At 51.5% G+C, this 19,455-nt stretch overlaps 10 protein-coding genes across 10 annotated transcripts; 4 read left to right on the plus strand and 6 right to left on the minus strand.

Annotated features, from left to right (window-relative positions):
- Positions 1-13: 13 nt before the first annotated feature.
- On the minus strand, positions 14-838 carry ASPBRDRAFT_128331 (uncharacterized protein; the record flags this gene model as incomplete). Its single annotated transcript, XM_067618051.1, has 2 exons — positions 14-67; positions 152-838. The coding sequence occupies 2 exons, from the start codon at positions 836-838 to the stop codon at positions 14-16; spliced, it is 741 nt and encodes a 246-aa protein (XP_067478013.1).
- A 667-nt stretch (positions 839-1,505) lies between these two features.
- ASPBRDRAFT_45014 (uncharacterized protein) lies at positions 1,506-5,258 on the plus strand. The gene is made up of 4 exons (XM_067625311.1): positions 1,506-2,068; positions 2,265-2,348; positions 2,436-3,746; positions 3,806-5,258. The coding sequence occupies exons 1-4, from the start codon at positions 1,987-1,989 to the stop codon at positions 4,897-4,899; spliced, it is 2,571 nt and encodes an 856-aa protein (XP_067478014.1). The 5' UTR covers positions 1,506-1,986; the 3' UTR covers positions 4,900-5,258.
- A 248-nt stretch (positions 5,259-5,506) lies between these two features.
- ptyA (putative tyrosine/serine protein phosphatase) lies at positions 5,507-7,408 on the plus strand. Its single transcript, XM_067625312.1, has 5 exons — positions 5,507-5,940; positions 6,002-6,038; positions 6,168-6,247; positions 6,313-6,582; positions 6,670-7,408. The coding sequence occupies exons 1-5, from the start codon at positions 5,825-5,827 to the stop codon at positions 7,235-7,237; spliced, it is 1,071 nt and encodes a 356-aa protein (XP_067478015.1). The 5' UTR covers positions 5,507-5,824; the 3' UTR covers positions 7,238-7,408.
- A 330-nt stretch (positions 7,409-7,738) lies between these two features.
- On the minus strand, positions 7,739-9,179 carry ASPBRDRAFT_677993 (Frag1/DRAM/Sfk1 family protein; the record flags this gene model as incomplete). Its single annotated transcript, XM_067628953.1, has 4 exons — positions 8,630-9,179; positions 8,289-8,558; positions 8,027-8,232; positions 7,739-7,953 (listed from the first exon to the last, which is right to left on the minus strand). Exons 1-4 carry the CDS (start codon positions 8,833-8,835, stop codon positions 7,739-7,741), a joined length of 897 nt encoding a protein of 298 aa, XP_067478016.1. The 5' UTR covers positions 8,836-9,179.
- Positions 9,180-9,746: 567 nt separating this feature from the next.
- On the minus strand, positions 9,747-11,221 carry ASPBRDRAFT_637625 (uncharacterized protein). The gene has a single exon (XM_067628432.1). It carries the CDS (start codon positions 11,105-11,107, stop codon positions 9,977-9,979), a length of 1,131 nt encoding a protein of 376 aa, XP_067478017.1. The 5' UTR covers positions 11,108-11,221; the 3' UTR covers positions 9,747-9,976.
- On the minus strand, positions 11,134-11,655 carry ASPBRDRAFT_128556 (putative COPII vesicles protein Yip3; the record flags this gene model as incomplete). The annotated part of the gene is made up of 1 exon (XM_067618068.1): positions 11,134-11,655. The coding sequence occupies one exon, from the start codon at positions 11,653-11,655 to the stop codon at positions 11,134-11,136; it is 522 nt and encodes a 173-aa protein (XP_067478018.1).
- Positions 11,656-12,403: 748 nt separating this feature from the next.
- Positions 12,404-12,841, minus strand: ASPBRDRAFT_129195 (uncharacterized protein; the record flags this gene model as incomplete). The annotated part of the gene is made up of 2 exons (XM_067618118.1): positions 12,404-12,506; positions 12,657-12,841. The coding sequence occupies 2 exons, from the start codon at positions 12,839-12,841 to the stop codon at positions 12,404-12,406; spliced, it is 288 nt and encodes a 95-aa protein (XP_067478019.1).
- A 214-nt stretch (positions 12,842-13,055) lies between these two features.
- Positions 13,056-14,409, plus strand: ASPBRDRAFT_31639 (putative endoplasmic reticulum DnaJ domain protein Erj5; the record flags this gene model as incomplete). Its single annotated transcript, XM_067622920.1, has 3 exons — positions 13,056-13,128; positions 13,214-13,279; positions 13,355-14,409. 3 exons carry the CDS (start codon positions 13,056-13,058, stop codon positions 14,407-14,409), a joined length of 1,194 nt encoding a protein of 397 aa, XP_067478020.1.
- A 434-nt stretch (positions 14,410-14,843) lies between these two features.
- Positions 14,844-15,317, minus strand: ASPBRDRAFT_128566 (uncharacterized protein; the record flags this gene model as incomplete). Its single annotated transcript, XM_067618070.1, has 1 exon — positions 14,844-15,317. The coding sequence occupies one exon, from the start codon at positions 15,315-15,317 to the stop codon at positions 14,844-14,846; it is 474 nt and encodes a 157-aa protein (XP_067478021.1).
- A 997-nt stretch (positions 15,318-16,314) lies between these two features.
- ASPBRDRAFT_56532 (uncharacterized protein) lies at positions 16,315-18,583 on the plus strand (the record flags this gene model as incomplete). The annotated part of the gene is made up of 8 exons (XM_067627583.1): positions 16,315-16,388; positions 16,437-16,807; positions 16,844-16,989; positions 17,528-17,593; positions 17,697-17,759; positions 17,811-18,127; positions 18,187-18,261; positions 18,334-18,583. 8 exons carry the CDS (start codon positions 16,315-16,317, stop codon positions 18,581-18,583), a joined length of 1,362 nt encoding a protein of 453 aa, XP_067478022.1.
- Between the last annotated feature and the right edge of the window lie 872 nt (positions 18,584-19,455).

Raw genomic sequence — 19,455 nt, forward strand, 5'->3', positions numbered from 1 at the left:
AAATTGCGCGCAATCAATAATTCGAAGCAAACACTGTGTCTGATGCGATGACAGCGATCGTTGCGATCTGAAAGATCCCCACGTTAGTAAAACTACTTCTGCAAACTGTATAGATATTGTATGTAATATATAGAATAAGATAAATACTCACCAAAGCCATATCTACCCCCGGAGTAACAATCACATCCAAAACAGGGCGATACCCAAATCGAGACGCAGGCATAAGCGCCAACTTCTCATTATGGCGAATACTCTCTTTCACCTCAGCGACTTTGCGATCACCATCCACAATATCAAAATATGCCAGCGCATTCCCATGCCGTTGCACCTCTAGCGTCAGGGTACGCTCCTCGGGCTGTTTCCCATCCGCCGCCGCTACATTGTCGAACGTGATGGTGAAGTTGCAGTTTCCCCAGCCGGCAGCACTGAAGGATGAGCGCCGAATAGCACCCCTGGCTATTGGGCTAGCTGGGTTGCTGCCAGGTAAAGTGACGGACCAGTTGTTCTTGAAGGAGGTCTTGCGGTGAAGTTCGAAGAGTGGGAGTCCCGAGGCATCACGGAACTCGCGACAGGGTCGGTCGCTGAACTTGCGCCCTGTTGCGGTGTAGAGCGTTATGCCGTCGGCATCTTCAATTTTGTATGCCACGGCGGATTGGGCGTCGCCTTGGGGACGCACGATTAGGAGGGTTTTGGTGTCGGTGATTTGATCTTTGCGGATGGCGATGGGACGGCCGGGGGCTTTGAGGGTTCTACGGATTTTAGATTTCGAGGTGGGGAGGGGTGAGAGGAGAGGAGGCTGTTGTTGCTGTTGTTGTTGGTGGGAGGAGAACCAGAACATGGTTGCGGATGGTGTGGTGGAGGTAGTCAGAATATCGGTATACAACTGCAGCCTGGTAGGATGGCTTTATTTATTGGGAGGATATGAGGAATACGAGATGTGAAAATGAGGGAGGAGAGGAGGAGGGGGAGGGGGAAGAAGTGTGAGAAAGAGGGGGTTCTCGTAAACGAATGACTGAGACTAGTGAGAATAGCTTCAACAAATACTCATTTATCCCTTGGGCTGCGGGGGACGTGCATCTTTATGAGCCCTGCGATATTATTCAACCCTGGGATATAGCGAATGGCACGAGCAAGGCATGCACTGCCATGATGACATGACCCCGGGTCCGCGCGCAATTCATCCGGACCACCAGTTATAACAATAGCTATGGCAGTTAGTTTCGACACTAAACGTGATTAGGCGGGATTGGATCTTAAGGCTACGGGTCTAATTGTTACACAGACCCAGATTTGGTGCTGCGTGTGCAAGTCTAGACTACTAGCTCGTTAGTGGAGAGAGGTGGATAATGATGGTGGTACCAGGCAGTGAGGGATGGGTATGAGTGCCTGATCATCCATCCTCAGAGATAATGTTGGTCAGACTGGTTTTGTACTCTTTTTTTTGTAGATATAGACTTTTTAAAGTTCATCATCCCACTAGTTCAAGAACTGTATCCATGGAATAAGGCTGAATGAAGAACTGCAGAGTCGTCCAAAGTCGATGACAGTAGCTGCCAGGCACCCCCTCCCGGAAGAAGCAAGAAATGCAACCATTTCTCTGGTTCGTTCAGTTCATCATGACATCAGCTCCCGGCCCTGACTGATGTCACTCGCGCCTTCCCTTCTCAGCTTCCTCTCTCTCTTGGTTGTTCCTTCCCCAATCAGCGCGTGTGTGTGCAGTCGTTCCTTCTCTGTTTGGCCTCCTACTACTCACTAACTACTACCTCACGAAACTCTACCCACAGCAATCATCGGCGTCATTAACTTTATCCTCTCCCCCTTCATACACCCACCTTTTAACGTTTCTTCCCTTTTGCTGCCTACCCTTTAACCTTTCCAATTCCTACCTTTTCTCCCCTCTGCTTCCTTTCTCCTCCACCCCATCGTCCTCTTCGTCAGGAATGCCTCGCCTTCTTTTACCCTGTAGACGATCGTCGATATCTTATCATGGCAACCACCCTTGAACAACCCGCGCCCGTCGAACGCGTTGCCCTCGGCCGCTCCCGGTCTGCCCGCTTAGCGGATCAAGGTAAGTTGCGATCTACGTCCTTGCATCCTAGGCTCCTGATCGGCCCTGTGCCCTGTTAGCCTGTTTCACATCCCTACCCTACTTTATCATATTTCCACGTTGCTATATGATCGATGATCTCATGTGCTCCATATTCCCCCTCTGCTTTGTATCTCGAGACGCTAGTCCATTGCTGACACAACACCACCACTCACAGCTGCAACAGCCGCGCTCTATGTAACTCATCCAGAGCGGAAATTAACTGTTCCTGAGCCCTCAACAGCTGAAACGGAACTGGCCAGTAAGCAATCCCCTTTTTTTCAATAATACTCACTCTGCCGACCACAGGTCTATTCCGCCATATACTGACTGTCCGCCTGACTCCTAGCCTTGAAGGCGACTGGCTCCCGCCCCGGCTTTAGCCATGCATCCGCAGTCGCCGCTCTCGCTCACGCCCAGTCCAAAGGGTGGGGGACAAAAGGTGCAGCTACAACACAACATGTGGAGGACAAGCGCGCCTCCGAGGTGCCAAGCCTAGAAGGTTACAAGGCTGCAGCCTTCGTTCTTAGGGACCGCCGGTCGATCGTCAGCTCATCCACTGGGCCTTCCGACCTCAAATATGACTCGTCCGGAGCTGGTCAGACGATCGAGTCTCGTTCCGGTACAACAGGTCGAGATAGGACGCATTATGCGGTAACGGGGGCTCTATATGCTAACCGTAGAAGAGCTGACTCCGCCCCGTCAGAGGCACCTCACGTGGGGATGGACTCCGGCGACGTCCTTGGGGATCTCGACAATGCGATGGAAGCTAGTAGGATCCAGCATATTGCCAACACCAATGCGCGGCTTTACACTGCCACTCCACCCGTGGCACCAGAGCTCGAGGATTACAAACGGAAGAGCATCTTGCAGGCCGCAGCAGTCTCCATGGCGCGTGACATGTATGCGGTCGTCGAGACCAAGGAGCAGGGCCCTATCAGCCCCAGTCGCATGCGCTCCCAGCGAACAGCGACGGGAGCAGAACCCATGATTCTGCAGCAGGCTTTTAGCTTACAAGATGCCGCAGAGAAGCGGGCGGCGGAGAAGTTGGCCAGCATGCAGGACGAGGCGGCAATCTACCGCGAGTACTACGGAATCGAGCCCCAAACAACGCGCTCTAGCTTGCAAGTCCGCAGACGAAGGCTATCAATTGACAGTGATGCTTCCTCGGTTGACGCAGAGCGGTCAAAGGAGATCAGAAGCCAGATGTATAGCCTGCGAACCAAGCTCGATGCGGTGGATGAGCGCAGAGAAAGGGACCGCGCGCTCCTGATGGAGGCTGCGAGGAGGAACGTCGATGCTACCATCCAAAGCATGGAGATGCGTGTTTATGCGGAAACAGGGCGCGCCCCCGCCGCCATGCAGAAGGAACTGGAGGAAACCGCCTTGCTTCGCGCAAAGGAGAGACAGGAGACGGATGCGCAGTACCAGTTCGCCGACCGCGTGAACATCAGCTCCCAGAAATACGTCGATATGGCAGATGTGGAGGCCATCGCTCGTTCTCGGTTACAGCCCACCTTTGATGAAATCACAGACCGTGCAGAAACGAAGCGAGCCAGGGAAATAGAACAACGTCTCGATCAGGAAGAGGCTGAGAGACGGGAAGCCATCCAACGTGAGCGAGACGCTGACACAAGGGCAGAGGAGAGACGCATGAGAGGTAAGTTGTTTTGCTGATTGACCCCTCGGAGCGTGGGACGTTCTAACATAATGCAATAGCTTCTTTGAGGACCGAGCCCAAGTTTAAGGAGGAGAAAGCCCGGTTGTGGAGCCGCAAGTCGAAGCGCACCCCCGACCACGAAACCTATACCGTAACTGGGGCTGTTGACGGAGCAGCAGACGAGGCACGCGCTGAGATTGCACCGCAGCAGACGTCTGCGGGAGGTGCTCAGGCGACGAATACAGGTGCTATTACGGAGACTGCTCCTGGCGAGGCCGTTTCGAAATCCGAGTCGAAGCTGAGATCATGGTTCAAGGGACGGCTGGGTCGTCGTCCGAGCGGACCTGCAGGAGGCGAAGCTACGAAGTCAGGCAAGGACACTCTGCAAGTGGTTCCTTCAATGGAAACAGGGCCAGATGCAGAACAGCCAGAGGCTCAAGTGAATGAAGCGACAGAACAGCATCCAGAGACCCGGGCAGTCGAAGCCACAGAGCAACAGCCAGAGACCCGGGCCGTCGAAGCCACAGAGCAACAGCCAGAGGCCCGGGCAGTTGAAGCCACAGAGCAGCGGTCGGAGCCCCACGCAGTGGAAAGGGTGGAAACGGAGGAAACCCGAGAGATCCCAAGAGCCGAGCCAGTGCAGAAATCTGAAGACGAAGAAAGACGAGCTTGGGATATTGCTCATCCCGAAGAGAAGGAACCTGAAGTCCCCGAACTACCGGCTGCGCCTGTTGTTCCTGAAGAATCTGAACAGGCGGCTGACGAGGACGATTCGCGAGGAGCGGCGCTTCGATCCCATCCGGTAACGGCCAATGACCTTCGCGTTATGGGGAAAAGGATGTCCGTCAGCGAAGGTCAGGATGAGAAGGAAGCTGTGGGCCAGGCCGCTCAAGAATCCGCTGGAGATAGGCGCAGTCGGCTCGTGAGTGGATTCAAGAAGATCGTGTCCAAGAGCTCGTCGGAGGGCAAGGCTGAAGGGGTTGGGAGCAATGATATTGCTCGTCGAAGCTCGCAAGCCATTCCCACTCCGGGGGCGGAGACGGAGGAACGGCGGGCAAGCGCGGCGGAACAAGGCCTGTCTGTCCCAATCGTCCGGGGAAAGCGAGCGAGCAGCGGGACTGGGCGGGAGTCGCGTTTCTCGGAGAAGCTGTGATTTGTGTGTGGGAGGGATATGGTAGTTGTTGTCTGTTATTTTATCTGATCTTACTGTGTACGGAGTAGTGATATCTCTTTTGTTTTTGTTCTGTGTACTTCTACAAGGGAGGGAAATGGGTACATACCACTAATGTGTCGTCTGATTAATTTTTACGGTGCTACTGCTGTGAACCTTGTAGGGAAGGGTGTTTGTCGGATGCGATTACTGTTTGCTGTGTGTTCAGTCAGATCCAGGATTGGGCAGCCAGACAGTCAGTCATGGAACCGAGGATGAATTTCTGATAACTAGTCGTTAGTGTTCAAATGACAACGATGCAATGCTTGTAACCGGGGAGATGAGCATGCAAAAGCGGGATGAAGCATCAATTGTCTGTAGATCGTAGCAAGATTGAAACCTGACTGGCCAGACGATGGGCGGCACTACTGCGAGCAGAGGATAACTAATAGTAGTTAGTTTTGTCCCAGAACAATCAAGTGGAGGAGGACATTTTGTTGTTGATGGGCTGAAGCTCCACCGCCATTTGCCGCGCGGCTCCCCAGCGGCGCATCCACGTTTCCTCCACTTTTTTCTGCCTTGGACTTTGATTGTACCTTTTGATATTGTCAAGATATCCGCTGGTTATCCTGCATGATTAGTCCCGTTCGATAGGTCAGTTGGCTGCCCGGTTTGCGGTTGTTTGTCTTTTATTTTCTCCCCCCTCCGTCATTCTCTTCTGCATTTATTACAGCGGATTCCCCGGTCACTTCTGTTCCACTTTTATCTGGCCTTATCCTCCTGCCTGCTTTGTGATTCATCTTTCACAGTTTCTTTCTCGGAGAGAATACTTGCCGCGTCTGTTCACGGACACTATAATTGTACTATATCTTGAGTTCTCTGTTTCTCTTAATCTCATTAAATTTTGGAGGAACAGTGAAAGATAATCATGTCTTCGCATCCCCGCCAATCGAGCGTAGATCTCGATTCCCCGGGTGGTCCGTTCGACAACATCCTCAATTTCCGAGATGTTGGGCGTACAATTAACCAGTTGGTTGGGAAGAGGTATGTAGATTTTCTTATTCTATCAATGTATTGTATTATATGTACTGATAACTTCGTATAGGGTGTTGAAAGAAGGCATTCTCTTTCGAAGTGCAAGGGTATGTATATGCCTACTAGTTACCCCTTCAGCTTCCCTGAGCACTTTACCAAATATTCATTGGTATACTATGGAAGGGACGCTGAATGATATGAACGTGATGTACTAACATCATCTCGATTACTTAAAGCTAGACGATGCCTCCGAGCGCGACAAACGCCGTCTTGTAGACGAATTCCATATCGCAACGGTTGTGGATTTGCGATCGAGGTATTTAGCTCAGCTCCTTATCTGTCTTGATTTTTCTTTTTCTCAATATTGACAGCAAACAATAGTACCGAACACCAAATAGCTACCAATAAGCGATTAGCTGAACTTGGTGGTGCTACTGCTGCTTTATCAGAGTCATCCACAGAGTCATCAGAGACACAAACACAGACGCAAACACCAACACCAGCACCAACAGAACCAACAGCAACTGCATCCGCAACATCAACAGACATCCACCTTCCCGACCTCCCCTCCGTCACTCGTTTCCCCGTTAGCTTAACAGGGAAAGCATTCGAACGGACGCTTCTTTGGCGTTTGGATTGGTGGAATTTCTTGTACAGCCCCCACAAACCTCCTTCCCCAATCCCCTACTACTAAATCACTAAAAGAGTCAAATGAAGGAGCTAAGATATTATATTTAGCAAAGTTTTAGCCCTAGTGGCATCAGGCTACCGCTCCACGGCCGTCCTAATAGTCGGACAACAAGTCATGTCTCCGCGGGGATTAGTCGGATTAGGCATGGATACACTGGATAGTAGTTTTGGAGAGATGAAGACGTTATTCGATCTATTCTCTTCCATTACCTCCACCTCCACCTCCACTGATGGCGACGACAAAGAAAGTGAAGAAGAAGAAAAAGAAGAACAAGACAGCCCCTACCCAATCCTCATTCACTGCACGCAAGGCAAAGACCGCACGGGCCTCATTATTCTTCTCTTGCTGCTGCTCGTGGCGGACGTGGTGCCCGAGGAGGCCATGAGGGAGGATTATCTCCGTTCGGAGGGCGAATTGGTCATTGAGATGGAGGAGCGCATGAAGGAGGTGAGATTATTGGGGCTGTCGGAGGATTATACTAAGTGTCCGCGACACTTTGTTGAGACGATCAAGGCACATTTGCAAGATAGGTATGGTGGGGTGGAGGGATATTTGGGGACGGTTGGGGTGGGCAGGGAGCAGGTTGAGAGGATTAGGGGGGTGTTGTTGGCTTGATTCTTTTATTCCCACTATTTGTTTTTCAGTATCTTCACTTTTTTTTTCTAGGAGGGGATGTATAGGTAGATTTGATTTCTTTAGATCTAGATGATGGGTCTTTCTTACTTGATGATATAATGTAATCATGTCTGTCTCTTGATGAAACAGGCTTTGGTGGCTAGCAGCAGCAGCAGCAGCAGCAGCGCAGCAGCAGCAGCAGCAGCAGCAGTAGTAGTAGTGTAACTGCAATAGTCTCAGTGATGATACATTATCCAAACATTAGTAGCCAGTATTATACAGTCAAGATCATAGATCAATATGTGCATGAAAGATCGCAAATCAAGCAGGGGCGATTTCAAGGGACATCCACAGCAACAGTAATAGCAACTATATCTTAATCAAATCAGCTCGTCATATCCAACCACTCCAATCCACTGGGGTATATATCCTAAAACAGCATCATTCCCAAAATCGTCAATCCACATCTCACAGAGAAAACACACAAAAAATGACATCCAATTATACCCGCTGCCCCCGGTAGTAATTGGCATTTGGACCGGCCGAGTCCGTCGTCACCGGCTCCTCGTAGTCATATGTGCCATCAGGATAGGCCGCTGTCGTCTGTCCATTCCGGGACACCTTCTCGCCCTGCGGCACGTGTTTGCGCGTGCGCACTGAGGGCAGCAGGTCGACCACAAAAGAGAGTACATAGAACGTGAAGATGAGCGCAATCACTGTCCCTCAGTTAGTTCAATCTGCCCGTATCTCCTGAGTCACAACTACTACTACTACTGGAGGTCAACTCACCCCACTCCAAAACTGCCGCTGTGTTCCGGTACCGACCACCCTTGTTGCCGCAGACACCAAAAGCAATGGCCAGCGCAATTTCAATGATGACAAATGAGAGCTTGATGATGAAACTGGCCAGGAGCACTCGATGCTGGGAGCGATAAAAGATCCCCAGACGCCAGTATTCGCAGCAAATGAGAATGGCGCTAATCAAGTATCCGACTCTGCAGGTACGTCAGCCTTGGGAGTTCTTGCTCAAATGCGCAAATCAAACACTAACAAGAACATGACCAAAAAGCCATCGTGCATATGTGGATGACGGAGAGTATCAAAGATCGACAGTAGGATCAATCCCAGGGCTCCCGCGATTGAAAAGAAAATGGACGCGATGGCGCAGGCCTTGTCAAACTTGCCCTTGTTCGGCACCAATTGACCCGCATGTCGCAGCCACCGTTCCGACAGGAAAGATAGATCAAGGAAAACAACGGTGACGCAGCTGCCCGCAATGAACAGCGGCTTCAGACCTTGCGCTCCAATATCGGAAATGTACCTGGAAAACACCAAGAGGGTGTACATCAGCATCGCCGCCGCATGCTAGATCTAAGGTCGCGTGACACCTACGCAATGGTCTGACCCGTCTCCATACTGGCATATATCGGTGATCCTTCTCTGGCCCAGGTGGCCAGCATCGCAATCAACATGGCTAGAATGATCTTGTCAGCCTCTATCGCAACGGCTGGTTGACCCGCGACTAGATGGGAGGAGACGCTACCAATCCATGTGCACGCCGAGATGATCGGGAATATCCAAAATGATATTATCCACATTTTCGCGAATCTGGTCCTATATTCTGCCCCTCTTCTGATGAAGTGATGAATGTCCCAGCGAGCAAGCGCAACGATCAGCGCACGCTAGCAACGGTTGCTGCCAAAAAAAATAGCTGTAGTGAAAGATTGGTCAAGGACCCAAGGTATATAAGGTATAGCGATGGGCGGTCGGGTGGAACGCGGCGTCGGAAGGGACGGAAGTGGCTTGTCGTCAAACAATGGATCCGAGGGTCAGCAGGAAGAGGGCGTAGGCAGCATTGAGTGCGTTGGTGACACCGTGACCGACGACAAGAGGGCGAATTGGCAGCAAGGGGAATCCCAAAGGGGGGGATGCAGAGGGGAGACAGAGGAAGGAGAGTAACAAACGAGTGACTAAAAGAAAAGAAGAGCAAAAAGACTGGGTCGGTGGAGAGGCCGAGTCCGTCTCTAATTTAACACGCAACTCCCCAGATGGTGACGACGAAGAGGACCCACCGGCCAGGAGGAGAGTGTCATCATATCACTGCTGAAGAGTAGATCCCAGAGTCTTATCCAATGGATGCTGGCTGGGTCGGGAAGGCCTGCAAAGTAAATCCTGAGTCGAAGCAAAGCCGAAGCTGGCATTCTTTGCGCTTGCCAGTCCGTCCATGACCTCATCGACGTCATCGGCCCGCGGTTCCTCGCATTTCGTGCCCAAAACATTCATCCATCCATTCGTTCATTTAATTATCTTGCTTGCTAGACTTTTCTTCTCTCTCTCTTGCTCCATAATTTGCTCAGTCTAGGCAGACAAATTTCTGCTCGGATCATCCTGTGCAGTTGATGCACTTCTACCCCCGGCTAAATCTGATGGTCGGTTTAGGTTTCGGGAGCTGCCATCAGCCACGGGGACTTGCATGAACTGTATCACGAGTTCATCAGAGATAACTAGATCACTGCCCATCACGTTACCACCCGGGGGCCCTCCCTGCGTGTTACATTACTATTGAGGGTGATGGAGAAACAATTCATGACTACCAATATCATCATTTCAGGTACCCGCTCTAAGATGAACTCCGTTACGTTTTAGCGGCGCAAGAAACATTCAAGGCTAAACCAGCTGCGACATGAGCCGCCCATGATAGAAAAGAAAGCAACGTTCGAAAAGGGCACGATTCGGGGTTCAAGGTCGATTGCTCCGGGGACGACTGCCTCGCCCGATTGGCCCCCGTGTCGGCGTACCGCCAGCCACGCGGCGCTCAACCATGGCGCTGTTATCGGAACTATCCCCTTCCTCCTCTTCTTCCTCTGGACTGAGACGCCCCTCCGTCGCAGCCCCGGGCATACCAGTCATACCTCGCCTGCTGCTACGAGCAGAATCGTCAAAGACACTGCGGTAGCCTGACATATATGGAGTTGGCTCAGGGCGTCGACGATCGGTCGGGTACGGAGGCGGTTCTCTGGGGTACGGTGGAGGATACGGAGGCATCCACTGTGGATCATCGGGGAGCGAACGCACAGAGGGACTCTTCACGCCTGCTGGTGTGCGAATCTGAGGGACGGAAGCGAGGCGGTCGAAGGCGTAGGCTGGCTGAAGCGGGGATCGAGGCGGTGCCTGGCTCGAAGGAGTGCGGGCAGACGGCGAACGTGCAGAAGCTGGGGACCCGCCAGAGGCCCCCGAGGTCCAGGCCCAAAACGCATAAGCAGCGTTGTTTTCGGCCAACGATGATGGCATGCCATGCTTGCTTGCTGTCGAAGCATTGGATCCGCTCCGTTGCGCTCCCTTCTTGCTGCTGGGGCTGTCCGGTGGCTTCGAGGATCGGCTGCCACCGGGGGAACCCTGGGGGCTAATATTCGGGTAGTCGTGATCAGGGGTCCGGTTTGTCTGCATGCGCTTGCGCTCCAGCGCTTCCATTTCCCGGCCCGAGAGTCGTACGTTCTTCTGGCCCTGTTTTTGAGCGCGTCGAATCCGTTCCAAGGCTTGATCCACCAACCGTTCCTCCTTGTCCTTCATGGCTAGCTGAACCGCATACGCCACCGTACTGTCCATGTCCTCATGCAGATCATAGTCCATCCCATCACCCGCATTCATCTCATCCACATAATCATCGTAATCCATCCTCCGCCTGCGCAACCTAGACCCTCCACCCTCGTCCCGACCCGCCGACTGCCTCGCATACACCGATCGAGCGTATGCATCCTCTTCCTCCTCGCTGTCAATCTCCTCGACCCGTGCCGCACCGTCCACCCACGGAGCTGCACGCCTGGTTTGTCTCCCCACTCGTGCCCCTGGTGGTCTTCCCCATCGGGGCATACCGTAAGGAGTTCGCGGCCGACCACCTAGACCGCCTCCTCGGAAAAAGCATTCTCGATTGGTTTATCCATAAAAGCGGCGTGGCCGAAGACAGTCACGCCGGTGGCTCCGATCAGCCAGAGCACAGTAGAGATGGGCGAGGCCCAGAAACCCAGAGGCACCGCGACAATCAGCAGTCCGGTATACAGCTGGGAGGTGTTGAACCGGGCGAAACCTAGTTCCAGGTCATGACCCTGGAGCTTTCCAATTCCGTAGAGACCACCAGTGACCAGGATGATGACAAAGAGCAACAGGGGGTTGGTCAGCAAGCTGTAGATGCTGAGCATCACGAAGACGGCGGCATAGTTGCTCGAGAAGTAAGAGAGGTTGTAGTTCACACGGCTTTGAACCTCGCCGAAGTGGGCGGGCTTCGAGACACGCTTAATGTCCAGAAATTCGGAGATGGGACGCAGGTTGGCAAAGCGCGTGCCGAGGGATTGGGAGCGAACACTGTTGAACCGTTCGCCGAAGCGCGAGGTAATCGCATCAATAGGGATCTGGAGAGGCATTTTTGAAGATTCGGGGAAGTTTGGAAAGATAAGGTAGGAGAAAGATAATTGAATGAGCTGAAGTGGATTCGGGAAAGTAGTGATAGGTATGAGAAGACTGAAGACGGTAAGATGATGGCGATGAAGAGTAGTAAAAGCAGCAGAGAAAAGGGGGAAGGACGGAGAGAGAGAGAGCGAGAGAGACCGGGGAATGTTTTTGTCGAAGATTGGAAGCGGCTTAGCTGGCCCGAAAGCAAAACCAACGAGGCGTTTTGGCAGCCTGGAAGCACCTAAACCAGTCTAGGCGTATGTATTCCAGTACTGGTCTCGGTAATTTTGGTCGTGGTTTCCCTCCCGGCGATCCAGGCGGGAAGCACAGACAAAGTAACTGTAGTAAGTACCCTCCAGGTACCGATCCGCCCTGGCAAAGGCTTGTGAGGTACCGCCGAGCAACAAAGAAGGTTAATTGTCTTCAAGACAAGTGGATTCGGGTCCTTCTTATGAGGTATCGGAGGAATGGAGGGTAAGGCAAATAAACAAGGCACGTTTGGATCCAACACTTGAGTCACTGCTCCAGTCACTGCTCCGGTTTCATGGGCCCTCAAATCCAATCAAGACACACGGTGGATGAGGCCCGCTAAGAATAGAAAGCAGGGCAGCAATGGGTGGAGTGAGAAGAGAGCAAGAGAGACCAGACCCTCTGGAGCTGGATGCGGAAAAGGAGATCTCTAGAGATAGAAGTAGATGATCACTCTTGAGGGTTGACTACTCAAGGAGCCATCTCAGTCACTTCCCCTCGATCATCTTCCACTGCTCTTCCAATTCCATGCCTGATATACCCTATTCCAGCTGGTAATCGAGGAAGAAGAGCACTCTAACTAATTCACTGACTATCCAGAGGGGAGTTGTCTCGAATTTAAATCCAGCTGTCCACCACCACCCCCTCCCTCTTCTCCCAGCTAGCCTGTGAGTTGGAATAGCCACTTCTGCAAACATTAGGTATCAATCACATTTCCATCTACCTATCTCCTCTTCTCGATTTCTCCTCACCTGGGTTTGGAGCCTTTATTGGACCACGTCGTGCAGCTGCAGACTCCACTGGGCCCGTACCGTAATTCCGTTTCAGGCTTCCCATACCGATCTGGGCGGTGAGCCCGGATTTGCCCATTCTAGGCCTAGCTCTCCCGTCACGTAAGCGTAACGCCATTCCTGCCTGATGACAGATCATTGCTTCGGCGGTATCGTCGCCTGAGGATTCCACCTATCTCGTTTTTGGGGAACAAGTTAGAAAGTACTACTTCACCATCAAATCATGAACATGATTTGCATGTAGTCCTTGTTTGGTGCCCCAATTGCTCTCCACTGCCCCCTTCGTTCTATTCTTGCTCTTACCAGCGGCTTGACCGCTCCCTTCTCCCACGATGAAGTCCATCGCGCTTCGTCTGTTTGTGTTTGTAGCCCTGATTGTTCTGGCCGCGGCCTGGACCAAAGAAGGTCAGTTGTTGCTCTCGTTTTATGTTCTCTGCTATCCCGCAAAAGCTCCCTTGTCTCACAGACTAACAAACCTGCGACTCTTCAGATTATGAGATCTTCCGTCTCAATGACGAGCTCGCCGCTACAGAAGGCCCCAATGTGACATTCTACGGTATGTTTTCCCCTGAACAAACAACTCCCCATCCATGTGTAAATCCCCGCCATTGATCATTTTTCAAATGGACAGATTTCCTCGGCGCCCGACCCAACGCCAACCAAGACGAACTGAGCAAGGCCTACCGTCAGAAGTCCCGACTCCTGCACCCCGATAAAGTCAAGCGGTCCTTCATCGCCAACAGCTCCAAGGACAAGTCTCGCTCCAAGTCCTCCAAGACCGGTGTCCATGTCAACCATGGTCCCTCGAAGCGGGAAATCGCCGCGGCTGTCAAGGAAGCCCATGAGCGCTCCGCTCGCCTAAACACCGTCGCCAATATCCTCCGCGGCCCGGGTCGCGAGCGCTACGACCATTTCTTGAAGAATGGCTTTCCCAAGTGGAAGGGGACTGGCTACTACTATTCGCGATTCCGTCCCGGTTTGGGATCCGTGCTTATTGGCTTGTTCTTGGTCTTCGGTGGTGGTGCGCACTATGCTGCTTTGGTACTGGGCTGGAAGCGTCAACGGGAATTCGTCGACCGTTACATCCGTCAAGCGAGGAGAGCTGCCTGGGGTGATGAATCTGGTGTCCGGGGTATTCCTGGTCTTGATGGTGCTTCGGTTCCTGCTCCGACTCCGGCGCCGGCACCGGAACCTGAACAAAGCGCTCTGCCTATGAACCGTCGCCAAAAGCGCATGATGGACAGGGAGAACCGCAAGGAGGGCAAGAAAGGTGGCCGGGCGACGTCCCGGGGCTCGGGAACGGCTACGCCTACTTCTGAGCCTCAGGTGGAGCCCAGCGGGGAGAGGAAGAAGGTGATTGCTGAGAATGGAAAGGTACTAATTGTCGACTCTCTCGGAAATGTGTTCCTCGAGGAGGAAACGGAAGACGGCGAACGTCAGGAATTCTTGCTCGACGTCGACGAGATCCAGCGTCCGACAATCCGTGACACGATGGTCTTTCGCTTGCCGGGCTGGGTTTACTCTAAGACGGTCGGCAAGTTGCTCGGTTCCACCAATCCTGTGGATAACGGTGCTGAGTCGGAGGAGGAGCCTTCCGACGTCGTGGAGGAGTCGACTGAAGGAACCGCCAGCTCGGCAAGGCCTTCCAAGGCAAGGAGACGAGGAAAACGGTCTCAGAGATCGTAAGCATTCCGACATGACTGCGAAGCCCGCTTACTTGATATGCGGTATCCCCTATGGTTCAATGCTTTCTGTAAAAGCTTACGAACATTTCTTGCCAATGCAAGTGTACAAATAGAGTTTGGTGTCGCAGAATATTTTTGAAGGCTATGGGGACGTTGCATTGAAAATCGTGTCTAAATACTTGAACATCTGCATAAACACCGTGAATGGTAAATATCAAAACTGTATCGGGAACATGACCCTTTCGAGGTACCTGCAACCGCCAACGGACATCGTAACCAAGAAAGCATCAGGTCAAGTTTGCGTCGTATCGTCATCGTCGTATCATGATCGTATCGTGTCTAATGTTTCTGACCAATTCTCGCTGAAATTCCCATCCATGCATGGAAGTGCAAAGGTGCTGGAATACAGAGGCCAAAGACGGAATGGCCCAACAGCTACATCAGCATTTTGGCAATGTTCATGAGCCCCTTAATGTTATCTGACATGCTGTTGCCACTGGGCTTCGAGGAATGCCCGCCAAAAAGCCCCTTTGGCAGTCGGATGCCAATCATCGCGAGCAATTTCTGCAGAACACCGCTGGTGAGAAGCGGTATGACAACCAGCATGAGTACCTTCACCGGATTCCGACGCGCATAGTCGTAAATGTCACGAAGCAAGCGCTTAATGGAACGGACCACCCGTTGCACGAAGCCTGATCGGGGCCGTGCGCGCCGCGATGAGGACGATGAGAGCACGGACGGGCTGGTTCGTCCGACGCGACTACCACCGCCATTCAGACTGAATATCGACGGAGCCGAGTGGCGAGGATGATGGGTTGAATAAGTGGATCGTCGTGAGGGGGAAGAGCGTCGGCGGGAATGAGAGTGGTGGGAAGATGAGGATGAAGATTTTCCATCAAACCAGCCCATCTTGAATCGGTGGCCTTGATTATGGGTACCTGGATCAATTTATTGACCGGCAGAATCAGGTTTGGAATTTCAGCCAATGTTGACACTGTGCTTTTCCTAGAGAATTGACAGCGTTGAGAGAAAGATGGCCGGAGACACGAAGAATAACCCCTCTGGATGTAGTCTATTGTGTGCTGGTGAACGCAAAAAGCAATCGCGCTATTGCGGAGTCGTAGCGTGCTGCAAATGCACACAATCTGAGGTCCAGCCGTTCTGGCCAGCTCCACAGCTGAATTGCGTTGCGGATATTGGACGAGTCAGACGCTGAGGTGCTTCACACTGCCGTCAATTGAATTTGACTGCAAGTCTGATCTATCATAGATAAATTCGAGTTCAAGAGCGTGCAATTGAGAGAGTTCAAGTAGCACGGCGAGCCGTGTGAGGGAAGTTAAACGAAATGAAGGGGGAGGGGATTAGGTGAGACTGCCCCCGTCTGTGCAGGAGGCAAAGCTGAAAACCATCACTAACCACCGAACTGTGCCTACTGTCTAGTGTGTTCCTAGCAGTGGCTAGCATCTGCAGCGTACGTACAACGCTCTCTCCGAGTGGCTGGTGACGGTGGTTCCGAGCATCCTAACTTTGGCGACATCCCCATGATTGGTGCTGCTGCTCAGGGGCTTCCCGTCTCTGCTGGTTAGTCAGAACCAAGTCGTTGGAAGAGGTCGGACCTTCGTCCCGTGCTTTTTGTTGCCTGAGGCATCAATGCCTCGTCGACGTCATCTCCCCCGCCAAGTAAATGACCTCTCAGGAAGAGTGGACACGAGAAAAGCTACACTTGTCTAGCTCTTCACCATCTGACTCTGGAGTACAACACATCTGCTAATATAGAGATATCTAGATATGCCTAGTAAGTTCTCACTAACATGCCTTAAAAGACTCAACTGACTGGATCAGGACAACGCGATTACTGTACGAAATGCCAACGTCTGGAAACTGTAGAGGGTGCTTAAACTAACCCATGGCGAATATAGACAAGGTTCTGGGGGTGTCTCCCAAAGCAACACAGCAAGAAATTCGCAATGCATACAAAAGGTGAGCCAAGATTCGTCATGCAACTCTGCTCGATACTGAACCAAGCAGGGAATCTTTGAAGTCTCATCCGGACAGAGTTCCTGTCGACTCGCCAGAGAGAGCTGCTCGGACGCGCAAGTTCCAGGAGATTAGTGATGCCTATTATACGCTATCAGATGTATCACGCCGACGGGAGTATGATGCGATGAGGATGGCAGGCGGCGTCGAGGAGGAAGAGGAGGAAGTACCCCGTGGAGGTGCAGGAGGATTTCCCTGGTCCGCTTTTGGTTTTGGTACTGCTGATAGTGAGCAACGCGCATCTGAGCAATTTGGGTCGGTATTTGAAGAGATGCTGCGTGAAGAAGGTCTTGCTAGCGAAGGCACAGATTCTGACGGCCAGACTCGTTCGCACCCGACATCTCGATTCTGGTCTGTTGTAGGTGGAATCAGTGGTGGCGCTCTTGGTTTCATCGTAGCCAATGCTCCAGGAGCATTGGCGGGTGCAGTCGCTGGCAATCGCCTCGGTGCAGTGCGAGATGCCAAAGGAAAGAGCGTTTATGATGTCTTCCTCCAGCTTCCCCAAACTGATCGTGCACGCCTCTTAAGTGAGTTAGCAGCCAAGGTTTTCCAGACGACCATGGGCCGTTGAATTTTCATTCAATGGAAAGGAGTTCGAGTCGGTATGGCTGTTTTCTGCCTCCTGATAGAGGGTTATTGGTCTGTAGCTAGTCTTAATGAGATATGTATAGTGTATACACTCTCAATATCTGTAGGCCCCGGGGTACCTGCGATAGGTACAGAGTATTCTCAGCAACCACCTGGATGGGCTTATCACACTTATCGATAAGCGAAGCCCCACGTGGATCATCCCGTATGGAGAACATTGGAGATTGACCGCCTTGGGCCTGGCCTTGGTGCCTCACTGCCTAGCCATCTGGAAGCCCGCCCGATACGGTTAAGCCGTAAGAATGTTTGTCTGGAACCCCCGCTTGTCCCTCCAGCTCACCGCATGCGGTTGTCACAACGTCCGCCCCTGAAAAGATACATAGTCCAATTGCTTTTAGACTCTTTCTCTCTCCCTTACCCTGTTCCTCAATTCTAATTCCAATTCTATATCCAACATGGCCACCGAAGCAGCAGGCGTTTATCCTGCCCTGCAGGATCGCCCCCTCAAGGGCACAATCTGTCTCTTTGATGTCGACAAGACGTTAACGCCTGCCAGAGCTGTAAGTCCGCATGAGTGAATCCATTAGTCTCTCGAGTTTATCAGTCTACTTATCCTATAATCTGAGTTGCTAATTGCTAATATGTTCTTTATTCCCACTATAGAATGTCACCCCGGAAATGCTCACACTTCTCTCTCAGCTGCGTCACAAGTGCGCGATTGGATTCGTTAGTTATCTCCGTCCCTCCTAGGGTCAGCGCGCAGTCTCACATTGCCAGGTCGGTGGCTCGAATCTTCCCAAGCAGCAAGAACAGCTCGGTAGAAACACTACGGACGTCACGACCCTATTCGATTTCTGCTTCGCCGAGAACGGTTTGACCGCTTTCCGCTTGGGCAAGCCTCTTGTCAGCAATAGCTTCATCCAATGGTTGGGTGAGGAAAAATACCAGAAGTTGGTCAACTTCTTGCTCAAGTACATCGCCAACTTGGAGATCCCTAAGAAGCGCGGTACCTTCGTCGAATTCCGCAATGGCATGATTAATGTCAGCCCAATTGGCAGAAATGCCAGCACCGAGGAACGGAAGGAGTTTGAAGCGTATGTATACAAGCAGTGGCTTGATATTTCCAGGACCGATTGACTGATAATATGAGCAGGTATGACAAGATCCACAACATCCGCCGCGATCTCGTGGACGCGCTCAGGAAGGAGTTTTCCGACTATGGTCTGAGGTATGCAATAGAATCACTAAACGTCCCGGGGACTGCGCATGGTCAATTGCAGTTACTAACAATTCTGACCAGCTACTCCATTGGCGGCGAAATCTCTTTTGACGTTTTTCCGACTGGCTGGGACAAGACTTACTGCCTACAACACGTCGAAGCCGAGAAAGATATCACGGGTATCGATTACAAGACGATCCACTTCTTCGGTGACAAGACATTCCCCGGTGGTAATGACTACGAGATCTACAGTGACCCTAGGACGATCGGTCATTCCGTTGAGGACCCTGACGACACCATGAGACAGTTGAGGGAGCTCTTCCAGCTTTAGAGGGTGATTTGGAAGACATGAGGCCCATAATCGTATCCATGGTCCGGAGCAGTCATTCCAGCTAAATAAATCTACTAGCCAACGGGATTTGGTGTTATCTATATATAGAAAAAGCGAAAAACGTCTTGCATATTGATACCGTGTCTCTACCTTTGTTAATCATATTCGACATCTGATTCACTCATCTCATAGCACTCAACTTGGTCACGGAAACGGCAGGACCTGTACCATACATCAAGCTTGGCATGCTAAAAAAAGATGAGGTAACAGTGTAGGTTCTTGAGAGGTCTTCCTGCCACGGAGTCTAGCTGAATGATGCCGCATGCGGAATAAAGTGGTGAATCGCGATCCTGGAACTGGGTAAGGAAGGTTGGAGAATTGAAGCAGGCCCCAAGAAACAGCGAGGCTAATGCGTGAGGCAGTAATTAAATAGTAATAGAGCTCATGTGCTATAAACTAAGAGCCCTGACGCCGGTTGTGGACAGTTCGTAGAGCGACAGAAAAGACAGACATATAGTCCAAGCGATCCTATAGATGATAAGTGAACAACAAAAATTCTCTTCACTTGCGAAATAACGTAACTCCAGCAACAGGACAATTGGCAACAGAACAATTCCGGAGAAGGGAGATCTAAGATAGAATAGGCAAGAAGACAACTTTCTATTATTACTATACTCAAGAGTAGCAATGTAGCATTGAAGCAGTATATTTTTCCTGTAGTTAGTAACTAGTATGCCGATCACATATGCAGTGGAAATAATCAACTCAATTTTTGACCTCCAACCTTTTCTTTCTGGGTTTTGAGCCTGTATTATAAAAAAATTATACAGGATAGTATATAGTATGAATAAAACAATAAATGTATTCAGGAG

Source organism: Aspergillus brasiliensis (assembly GCF_001889945.1).
Source record: "Aspergillus brasiliensis CBS 101740 unplaced genomic scaffold ASPBRscaffold_8, whole genome shotgun sequence".
In the NCBI taxonomy this organism is placed as follows: domain Eukaryota; kingdom Fungi; phylum Ascomycota; class Eurotiomycetes; order Eurotiales; family Aspergillaceae; genus Aspergillus; species Aspergillus brasiliensis.

What these genes read in the sequence shown, in the direction of transcription:
- ASPBRDRAFT_45014 (XM_067625311.1), top strand. Translation starts at nt 1,987, where the DNA reads ATGGCAACCACCCTTGAACAACCCGCGCCCGTCGAACGCGTTGCCCTC. An exon ending in AGCTGAAACGGAACTGGCCA is followed by an intron (nt 2,349 to 2,435) that starts GTAAGCAATCCC and finishes CCTGACTCCTAG; the next exon opens with CCTTGAAGGCGACTGGCTCC. An exon ending in AGAGGAGAGACGCATGAGAG is followed by an intron (nt 3,747 to 3,805) that starts GTAAGTTGTTTT and finishes ATAATGCAATAG; the next exon opens with CTTCTTTGAGGACCGAGCCC.
- ptyA (XM_067625312.1), top strand. Translation starts at nt 5,825, where the DNA reads ATGTCTTCGCATCCCCGCCAATCGAGCGTAGATCTCGATTCCCCGGGT. An exon ending in TTCTCTTTCGAAGTGCAAGG is followed by an intron (nt 6,039 to 6,167) that starts GTATGTATATGC and finishes GATTACTTAAAG; the next exon opens with CTAGACGATGCCTCCGAGCG. An exon ending in GTTGTGGATTTGCGATCGAG is followed by an intron (nt 6,248 to 6,312) that starts GTATTTAGCTCA and finishes AGCAAACAATAG; the next exon opens with TACCGAACACCAAATAGCTA.
- ASPBRDRAFT_637625 (XM_067628432.1), bottom strand. Translation starts at nt 11,107, where the DNA reads ATGCCCCGATGGGGAAGACCACCAGGGGCACGAGTGGGGAGACAAACC.